This window comes from Eucalyptus grandis, chromosome 8, assembly GCF_016545825.1.
Source record: "Eucalyptus grandis isolate ANBG69807.140 chromosome 8, ASM1654582v1, whole genome shotgun sequence".
NCBI lineage: Eukaryota > Viridiplantae > Streptophyta > Magnoliopsida > Myrtales > Myrtaceae > Eucalyptus > Eucalyptus grandis.
Window position 1 is genome coordinate 16271888 of NC_052619.1, and position 11089 is coordinate 16282976.

An 11089-nucleotide genomic window follows, 5' to 3' on the forward strand; every position below is an offset into this window, starting at 1 on the left:
TGCTCGACATCATCTCTACCGAGCAAAGTGCATTCGTCAGCGGTTGCCAAATACAGGACAATATCCTAATTGTCAAAGAGGTTCTACATCAGCTCAAAACCAGGACTCGCAAGCGAAAATTTCAGGCTGTTGTAAAGATGGACATGCAAAAGGCGTACGACCGAGTCGAATGGGATTTTCTCCGTGACTATTTACTCAGGTTAGGCTTCCATTCTACTTGGGTTTTGTGGATTATGCAATATATAACTACGGTTTCCATTAGTGTTAAATTTAATGGGGAACAACTACAGTATTTCCACCCCACGCGAGGACTTCGGCAGGGAGATCCTTTATCTCCCTATCTGTTTATTCTAATGGCGAACATGATGACTACTCTCATCCATCAAGCTATCCATATGGGGAACCTTAAGGGTATCCAACTAAATAGGTGGTGTCCAACTTTGACTCATTTATTTTATGCCGATGATGCTATCTTCTTTCTACATGGGTCATTACAGGAATGCCAAGAACTATCAAATATTCTGAATCAGTATTGTCTTGCTACGGGACATGCTATAAACAGAAACAAGTCAGGTATTTTCTTTAGTAAAGGCTGCCCTGATAGACTTAAGGAAACTTTAGCTTAGGAAATCAGAATACCTATGCTAACAAAAACTGGGAAATATCTTGGTATCTCGTATGATTGGGGACGTTCTAAGCGAGACATGTTTGTGTGGATACTAGGCCGAGTTAATGTCAAGCTTGATGGGTGGAAGGAAAATCTTATCTCTAAGGGGGGAAAGGAAATCCTTATTAAGAGTGTTGTACAGGCCATTCCACATTACGCTATGTCCATTTTTAAGATACCTGTTTCGCTTTGCCAATCCATTGAAAAAAAGATTGCCCGGTTTTGGTGGCAAAATGATAGCCGGAAATCTGGAATCCATTGGAAAAATTGGGAGGTGCTGAAGACTGGGAAGCAAGTGGGCGGTCTAGGATTTCGAGACCTAGTGGCTTTCAACAAAGCCATGTTAGGTAAACAGGCCTGGCGTCTAATTCAGAATCCTACTTCTTTATGGGCAACTCTCTTCAAAGGTCTGTATTTCCATTCTAAAGATTTTTTAACAGCTCCAAAAGGTACTAGATCTTCTGGGGTTGGCGAGTATCCTATCGGAAGGGATTCCATCTCACCTAAGCTTCAATGGTCGGTAGGGAATGGTATGAACATTAGGATTCGAGAAGATCGCTGGCTTCCTAAAGGCAGAATAGGCGGAACGGCTGCTATACAAGAACCTGAAAGAGTTGCTGATCTGATTGACACAAACACTAAGCTATGGAATCTGTCTTTACCGGAACGTTTTTATGATGCGGACACTACTGCAGAAATTATTAAGATTCCAATAAGGCCTAAATATACGACTGACAAGGTCATCTGGCCGGGTACCGTTCAAGGCGTGTTTACGGTCAAAAGTGCTTATAGTGCTCTCAGACAGGAGGCATCTAATCCTACAGTTCACAGAGCTTCTTCCTCATATCAACCACCAAAGCAACTATGGAAACTCCAGATTGCTCCCAAACTTAATTTTTTCCTATGGTCACTCTGTCAGAACGCATTGCCAACAAAAGAAAATCTATTCCGCAAGAAAATTAGTGATTCTCCTATCTGTTCCCTCTGTTTATCTAAACTGCCTGAGACCGAGGAACATTTATTTTTATGCTGCCCTTGGACTTCACAGGTTTGGTCTCATCCCGAAGTCAGAGTTTCTATACAACTACCAGCAATTCATCGCATAGAGGAATGGATTACTCATATGTCTACCAAAAACTAGAACGTACTTGGTTTGGAGCTGATCGCCACACTGTTATGGCAGATCTGGAAGTCTCGTAATCGTTCCATCTTCGCTCGACAGAGACCCGACCCCTATCTGGTGGTTGCTCGAACTCTTGAACAGGTACGCACGGCTGCTCTAGTCTCAGCTTCAGTCCCCGGAATCGTGTCAAACCAACGGTGTCCCCATCTCAGCACCCTATGGCGGCCTCTAGATCCGGGCGCTCTCAAGATCAACATCGACGGGGCTTATCAACCAGGAAGCATTACAGGATCAGTAGCCTTTATTTGTCACGATCACACCGGAACTTTGATTGAGGGTTTTATGAACACCGTACCTGTGTATTTGGCATTGCAGGCCGAGGCTGAAGCATTGAATATCACTTTGAATCATCTGATCAACTCCGCCGAACATAGGGTTTCTCTCATCGAATCTAATTGTCTCGTACTCGTTGAAGCGGTTCGAGATTCAGACGCATCTCCATGGGAGATCAGACCCTTGATCACCAAAGCTGCAGCTCTCCTCTCGTGTCTTCCTCGCCTGTGTGTTCGATTTTGCCCTAGAGAGGCTAATTCCGCAGCTGACTGGGCCGCAAAGGCCTGTAATAGTGGCTCTTTACCAGCAACTTGGGCTTTGTCCCCTCCTGCTCCTTTGTTAGATTTATTAGCTCTTGACGCTTTTCAAGCAGGTTGTAACTATCGGTTCAGCTAATGCAATGTTTCTTTCCGTCCAAAAAAAAAAAAAAAGATGTTAATCCAAGTGAAGACAAAAATTCAATCACGGATCCCCGATGACGAGCTCGCCACCTAGTTTCAAAGCGCCAATCACCAAGGACTTTGAGAAAATAGGGGGAGCTTCAGAGCAGCAAATCACACCCTGTAGAAGTAGAGCACAACAAAAAAACAAAATGGCTTTCATATTCAGCTGTAGAGTAACAGAAACGCCAAATATGCAGAATTGATCGGCCCTGTTCCATTAGCCTATCTTTGGTGGCTAATCTGTTATGCATAGGTAACCAAGAGATATAAACAATCATTTGTGGATGCAAGAGTTAAATCAAATTAGTCTAAGACCACGAAATTCCAACACCCATCAGCCTCAAAGCATCTCAAGGACTCCCCTGGTTAAGTCCAGGCCCATAAAACACCCTCCATGCTCCAACAGTTAAGTCCAGTCCTTTAGTTGCGCAGATGGTTCTGACTCAAACTAGTTGTGCCAACGCCAGGGTTCTCTTTTTCCAATAGAATTACTGTCTAACTCACTATTCGCTTTTTCCAAGAGAATTGATGAGGAGCTTCAATGGCATGAAAAATTACTAAGAATGAGCTTCCAATTATTGATGCCATTGGTATCTGACATGAAAGGAAAACTACTAACGCATACATGTTGCGTTGTTGTGTTCCATTTCCACATAATTACAGTGCACTAGATTATCATATTTCAATAAAATCAACTGTTGCATATCCAAGCTACTATATTTTAGAGCCTTGCTCGCTTAAGCTTGAAGGCACCGCCGATTCCTGGCAAATGAATTCTTTGGAAGTAGTCCTCCCAATTGATATACCTTGGATCAAAGCGGAAGGCACTTTCCAAGTCTACTCCATTCTCTACGGCCGTGGCTCTCAAGGATTTTGTATTTGTGTCGTCGAAGCTGGTCGGTTCAGAAAAAGGAAAGAGAACAAAAAACAAGAATTCATTAAAGATTAAAATTTCGTTTTGCATGGTCGCTGCTTTATTTGGATGCCATGATTTTAAGTAGATTGATTAGTGAATCGATTGCAAAACTGAGGCTTACATGCCCTTGAAAAATGCGTAAGGTCTACAGATTTCTGCCGCTCGCATTGCGTTGTCGATATTCCTTTTCAGATCAGCATGCAAGCTTTGGAAACCATTTTGTTCCTACAACAATAAATAATAAATGTTAACAAACTCATTCATATTGATAGGCATATGATGCAAACATTAGGTCTATCACTGTGAATATGCCTTTTTGCACTTCTGGCTTTTCAAGTTGCGATGCTTATGGAAGTAAAATGGGTTTGGTGGACAAATATGCTCAGTTCATGAGTAATCCTATGACCGTATGACATGGTTATAAAGGGGACAAAGGCACTACAAGTTTTATATATTTGTAAAGTGCTTACTTTGGTGTTAGAACTTTTCCATCGATGATTTGATTGCCACAATTTTTTAATCGATCACCTAAGTACCGTGAATGAAGGGAAAAGGGAAATTGCCGACATTACATAGAAGAAAGTTTTTCATAAGTTATATCACTCAAGTAATCAATTGAAAAATTATGACACTAAAATAAAGTCTAAAGCTGAGGCCCTCATGTGTCCTTTTGAGAGTGGCTAACTTTTACTCTTTTACATCTATGTAGATAAAAACGGAATCTTCATGTGTGTGAAGGTTTTTGCATTAGACATCAAAGAAATCGAACTTATAAAAGTCGTAAGAAATGCTGTTTCGTCATAATGCCATATTATGATTGACCTAATGGCTAGGCCATTGTCAATTTATCACGGCAAAAGTTACAATAAACACACAAAAGCGAAGAGGGATGCAAAAAAAATTCATATGGCATATGAGATATTGGTATATGATTGACAATTTGAGTCAATGGGACAAACCTTTGACCGGAGAGTGTAATATTGGGTCAGGTGCTTTTGAAAGCTTTCCATGCTGTCTACAAGTATAAGCTTACCAACTTCGACCGGTTTTCCATCCTCATCTGCCAAAGGGTTGTCTGTGAAATAATTGAGAACGGAGTTCTGAAAGTCTGCATACTTCAGGGGATTACTCATTGAGGAACCCACGTGATAAATCCTATACGCAGGTCGATTTGCATGCACTGCCATGGCCACAATCATGGCATTGACCACCATATCAGCCGGTATCTGCAAAAAAAGAGAGAATTATGTACTAAAACTCAAGCGCAACGAGAGTATAGGCAATCAACGGGCGAGCGGCCCACTTGGACAACCAAGCCTGAAATGTAAATGGGCAAACTTGGACAATATGCTTATATGAGAAATCCCGACCAGGTTAAAAAATTTCCATCTAAATTCAATGTTGAATGTTCGGGTTTAGGCGATACACTAGGTCTAATCTTCAGGGCGATTGACTAGTAATACCATTAATTGAGAACATGCAGTCCATCATTTGTCATACAGATTTTGTTGCCTCACCACGGGTATAATTGATAAGAACTCATCTCTTTTCCTCCCATTTTCCCCCTTGCCACACGTATAGGGAGAGATAATGGCTTGCACCTAGTATTTTAGGGCCGCCAGGGAAGGACGATTCAACCTCTATATCCTTCATAAGCCTAGACCCTTTTAGTGAAGAAAGTTAGAATTCGAAATTGAATCCATTTTGTAATTGCCTTCTATAATGGGGAAATCTAACCTCAAGCGGTAGACCCCTAAACTTTTGACAATTCACTATTCATGAACCAAGTGTTATGCGAATCAAAGTATAGGTTGATTATCCAAATATGATGTTTGCCTTCCTTTGTGAAAAATCCTAGCTACCTCATTTTCACTAAGTACTTTCCATTCTGTGCGATACAGTCATGCAGGAGATAGTTAAATGATTGATTTTGCACGACAATGCATTGAAAACTGAAGAGGATTGCTCTGATAATTAAATATTACCACGTCCAATATAGTGTCCGGATCACCAATGAAGGAGTTTATTTTTCCTCGACCGTAATTGATGGCGACGCTATCGAGGGTTCTGTGCATCGTCCATAAAAAAGCAATTTAGAAAAAAAAAAAAAAAAAAAAAAAAAGAAGAGGAGAGAGACTTGCTTCGTATACTAATATGGTCATGAACTTCTGAAGTCCCACAATACAGAACTAATCAACTAAAACAATTTTGCGACAAACAAGTACTATTAAATGGCTTTATCATCTGAGAAAATCACGTGACAAGTTCCAAACACTTTGTATGGTGTGCGATCGATTTATAATTTCAACAAGTGCAATAAAGCTCTAAGCCTTTTGAGGATTGGAAAATCATGTCCTAACATTTCCACAAGTGATATGCAATTGCTGGAAAATCGAATTACTTATCAAACTTATTAGAAAAGATTGTCTGGAAAAATGGAAAAAAAGGAGTCTTTCTCTTGCATTGAGAGTGTGATTATGATTATCGATTGGAAATAGAACTCAAGTTCTATGAAAAATTGAGTAAAAGTCGATATCAAATTGAAAAACCTAAAATCAACACTTCTATCTCTAATTGAATCAAAATAAAATGAAAGGTTCATTCATTGATGTCCAAACTAAATAGTATAAAAAGACATATGAGTTTTAAAATCTAATTTCCAATTCAATCCACGAATTCATGAAAGGAAAAACTAAATTGCATATAAGAGAACCTGTGGATTATTGTAGGCGCCTATAATTAGCTAATTGAAATTTTGATTGATTTTTATAGATTCGATTTTAGACTTGATAACCAGATTTTGGCTTTTAATCAAAACCCTATGGGCCCAAACATGTTTAATTTGCTAAAAGAATCCCATTTTCCAACCGGTTAGACTTGATTGCGCGAATTTCAGAAGGTTAACAGCTTGATTTCATTTTATACAAAACGCTTGATAATGTTAGTCATTTTCCTCCCCATTTTGCTTTCAAAAGCACCAATGAATTTATGTAAATGTGTAAGCGAGAGGGAGATTTGTGAAGGATAACCTGAAAGGGAAACCCTCGAACCAACCAGCAAAAGGTTCCTTATAAGTGCTTGTTATGAAGGTTGGTCTTACTACAGCCAGCGATACATTCGAATTCAGATGATGCCTCATCATCATTTCTCCCATTGCTTTCGTCAAAGTGTACGTGTTTGGCCAACCATGCAGCCTCGCCCTGCGCATCAATTATTTTGGAGCCGATAAGAAAGGAGGATTATATTTTCCTATGTTTATGAAAATTCATTTTAAAATTTATTTGGTTTGACAGTCAAGTGGTGTCAGGATCAATTTTCGCTCACCTCGACAAGTCCATCTACCGGGCAATCTTAAAGACGTATTTTTCCCCATCCGCCAAGTGCATTTAGGATTTTACTCATCAATTATTTTGCTTGTCCTTTAAGCCAATATCTCATTGATAAATAGATTTATTCATATTACCAAATAACGTCGATTATGGTTGAAACTATTAGATCTTTCCAAAATAGAAGAATAAGAATCCGGTTTTAATAACAGTGTCAAGTTGCATGATCATCAACCTAATTATTCATCTTAAAAATCTAAACAAAGCAAACCTGTGCAAGCCCAAATTCCTCAAAGCGATGGTGATTTCTTCCTCTGAAGCATTCCTTTTTCGAAGCTCACCAATTAATTCTTCACTCAAGAACTTTTCTTCATTGATGTCCAGTTTTTTCCATCCACTTATTGTCTCACCCATGCTAAATGCCTTTTCTGGTATAACTTCGCTGTTTTTACCACGTACATATGCTGAAAAAGAAAGGTGTACGATTATCATAAATAAAATATGGTCAATGCGATATACACTAATATGACCAGTCCGCTGAATCAGTTTACGAAATGCTGTGACATAATTCTATTGAGCGAAACGTAGTAGAATGAGGAAATTATAGAGAAAAACCGCAATGGGAAAATCACTTACCAGTTGATACATGGAGTAGCATCTTTATATTTACGCATCTTGTTGCAAATTCTGCGACATGCTTAGCTCCATACGTATTGATGGCCAATGCAGTGTCGTACCTGCAAGAAAAAAAGCATACAAAATTGGTTAAATATAAATCATTAATTGCAGAAAAAATTGAGCAGATTGACAAGGTACCGATCATCAAATGTGACAGTTGCAGCCGAATGGATGATGACATCAATTTCTCTCCACATCTCAGACCTCAAATTGGAGTCATTCACTCCCAAATTCTCACTTGAAACGTCACCCGGAATTGCATGTAACTTCTTGAGAATGGAGCTTAAGTTTGGTGCCCATCTTTGCTTCAAAACAGCGAATAACTTCTTCTCTATGAGCTGTTTGGGATTGAACGCAAAAATTAGACCACATGCACAACTTATATCACAAAACCGATCGTGCGAGAAATCTAAGATGATGGACAGTGGAGATTTTATTTTATATATGTAAAGAAAAGTTATCTTTCAAGTAACTCAAATTAAACCTTGAAAGTTTCTACAATAGTATTGGTCGAGGACGACATGAATAAATTTGTATATGAAGAGGACTATTCTATTGTTCTATCTCTAAGGCTTTACTTATTTCGCAGAAAATAAATGATTTGAAAAAGATTTTTCTAAAAATGATTGCTTGTATTGCCTTAAATAATTAGTTAATGGAAAATATTATCACTATCAACAATATTTTATGTCTAAATCTTTTCATGAATTATGAAAAAAAAAAATCATTCATTCATTTTGTAGACAATGAACAATGAACCTAAAAATACCATTTTTAAGAAGATATTTTCAAATCAGCTATTTTTTTTCGAAACAAATTGAACCTAAAAATATAAATTTTTCTCCATACTGATAAATTTGTAAAAAGAGTTTATAAGTATCAAGCAAATATTGGAAAAAGAGTTACTGCTCACTAATTTCCCAATAACTTGTCGGTAACTCATCCATATTTTTATAAAACTACCTACTCTTTGTGATGGTATGCAAATTACCAACTTTTCTTATATTTTATTAATTGTATTTGTCTTTCTCATCAATGCCTTAAATTTGTGAACTCTTATATGAAATTATCAATATTTATTTGTGTGACTTACTAGCTTTCCTTATATAAGGTTGACAACTAATTTTGGTTTACCAAGCCTCATTTGAGTTGGCTACCAACACTTATCTTTGTTCTTTTTTCTCTTTATTTTTACCAACTTTTTCATGGACTTACCTGGTTTTTTTTTTCTTGCTTACCAACAATCAACTCGAAATTACCAACCATAGTTAATTTATTACCAACTTTTCTCCGATTATACTACTAGTTTTTTTTTTTTTTGGTCGGATACTACTAGTTAGGTATGTCTCATCAACTAGAATTAGTTATTGACATTTATCTTTTCTTAAATTAACAACTCCTCTTAATTCTAACAAAACAATTTTTTTAAACAAAATTCTGTTTACCTTTCTTACCAAGACCACCAACTATTGTATAAAATCACCAATATTTACTTGGAAGATTTACCAATTTTTTTTTAATTATGTTATTAACTTGTTTTAGGTTACCAATTCTAATATGAGTTCCTTACAAAAATTTATTTATTTTCTAATTTAACAAAAAAAATTATAAAGTCACTACTTTTAGTTTCCTTTTTCGTCAACTTTTCAAATTTACCAATTGTTTTTAGAATGTACCGAACTCAATCATGATAAATAACCAATTTTTCTTTGATTAAACTAATTATCAATTAGTTTTGCATTAACAACTATTATTTGAGTTAGTTACCAATGATTTTTTTTTTTTTTTTTTTGGAAATTACTAACTTCTCTTATCTTTGACCAAAAAGTTTTCTCCTATCGTCTCCCAACGTTTACTTACATTCCTTATTAACGGCTTAAGTTTACCAACTATTACATGAAATACCACCATTTCTTTTTGTGTGACTTACCAACTTTTCTTCCATTAAGTTACTAACCAGCTAAGAATTACAACTCATACTTTAGTTAGTCACTAATGTTTATACATTTTTTTTTTCATATTTATACCAACTTTTCTATTGATTCACAATTTTATTTGCCCTGCTTACTGACTTTTTAGAAATTATCAACCCCAGTATGATTGATAACCAACTTTGTTCCGCTGAAGTTATCAACTCGTTTGCATCACCATCTCTTATTGAGTTAGTTACCAACGCCTATTTGTTTCTTTTCAGATTTAACAATTTCTTTTAGCTCCAACAATAAAAAAAAAAAAAAAAATTCTCCTTTCTTTTACCAACTTTCATTCCCTATTTTGTTATCGATGCCTTAAATTTATCAATTATTCCATGAAATTAATAGCATTTTCATATGACTTACTTTCTCCAATTATACTTACCAACCAGTCTAACGATTTACCACTTTTATTTGCCTTACTTACCAATTTTTTTTTTTTTTTTGGTGAAGATAAGAACTTACCAAATCTTTTCCCATCAAGTTATCCACTAATTTTGCATTATTAACATTTATTTGAGTTATTATTTCCCCAATTTTATTTGTGTTCTTAATTTTGAATAAAAAAGTTCCATTATCTCTAGAAAGAGACTTCTCTTGTCAAAATACTCTTTATAAACTTTAAAAGTGAGTAAAAGCATGTAATCCTGTTTCAGAATATTATTTCATTGCTAGGTAAAAAAAGTCTCAGTGAAATTTTATAAAATTACATGTAGCAGAGTACTATTATTCAAGCAAAATAGAAAAAAAAAAAGATGACTTCTCATCACACGTGTTAAAAATGGTAAGCACCGTTTTGTCACTAGTGATGGATATTATAGTAAAGTACCATCGAAGATATAGGGAACAATAACTAACTCTATCATGCCAATCATAAATTTGGCGTTTATCCATAAATCTGTTACCTCTTGATGTAACCGATGTGCGGCTGACTGTTTATCCGTAGCTCTAATAAGGAGGAATATTTTCTTCACATTTGGTTGAATTCGAAGTATCTTCTCCACAAAAACTATGTCAAAACAATAAATACAGACAAAAGCATGTCAATTGAAAACAAGATGATTTCTAATAGTGACTGCAACTAGGAATATTGAGTATGTCTAAGTAACTGGATATCCATATTTTGAACTTTCAATTTCCCCCTCACTTCTTATAATCTTTTTCCTTTTGTTTGAAAATTTTAATGTCCTGTTACCCTCTTTCCAAACAAAGCCTTCTAATAATATGGTGGAGATTCGAGTACAAGAGCATCAACAATGCTCTCAACGCTGTCCCTCCTGCATGGCCGGGTTTGAAGAAATTCTCCTATTAGCTTCCGATCGATGAATTCCAGCAAGACATTCACCTTTGAAATCTGTATGTACGCAGACAGTAGACAACACATACACAACATGCAGAACGTGAGGCACCAGTCGAGGTGATTGAAGATGGAAACTTGTCGGCATCAATGGTGTTACAAGAGTAACAGAAAACGAAGTATGTTTATAACTCCCATACATGTGTGCATGCTATACTTACATATCTACGTGCGCGCGTATATATATATATATATGCTCTGTGTGCGCGTGGGTATGAAGAGAGAGAGAGAGAGAGAGAGAGAGAGAGAGTACTCTCGAAAATTGAGAGAGAA

At 36.6% G+C, this 11089-nt stretch overlaps 1 protein-coding gene across 1 annotated transcript; it reads right to left on the minus strand.

The window, feature by feature from the left end:
• Nucleotides 1-3120: 3120 nt before the first annotated feature.
• LOC108954358 (probable fatty acyl-CoA reductase 4) lies at nt 3121-10838 on the minus strand. Its single transcript, XM_039298889.1, has 9 exons — nt 10365-10838; nt 7625-7824; nt 7445-7545; nt 7080-7272; nt 6512-6682; nt 5468-5549; nt 4442-4708; nt 3604-3707; nt 3121-3459 (listed from the first exon to the last, which is right to left on the minus strand). The coding sequence occupies exons 2-9, from the start codon at nt 7681-7683 to the stop codon at nt 3288-3290; spliced, it is 1149 nt and encodes a 382-aa protein (XP_039154823.1). The 5' UTR covers nt 7684-7824; nt 10365-10838; the 3' UTR covers nt 3121-3287.
• Nucleotides 10839-11089: the final 251 nt, after the last annotated feature.

Bases quoted from the DNA above. Each gene is read 5' to 3' on its own strand.
- LOC108954358 (XM_039298889.1), bottom strand. From the start codon at position 7,683: ATGTGGAGAGAAATTGATGTCATCATCCATTCGGCTGCAACTGTCACA. The intron at 7,273-7,444 runs GTAAGTGATTTT...TTTCTTTTTCAG, and splicing joins GCTACTCCATGTATCAACTG to CATATGTACGTGGTAAAAAC. The intron at 3,708-4,441 runs GTTTGTCCCATT...TTATTGTTGTAG, and splicing joins ATTACACTCTCCGGTCAAAG to GAACAAAATGGTTTCCAAAG.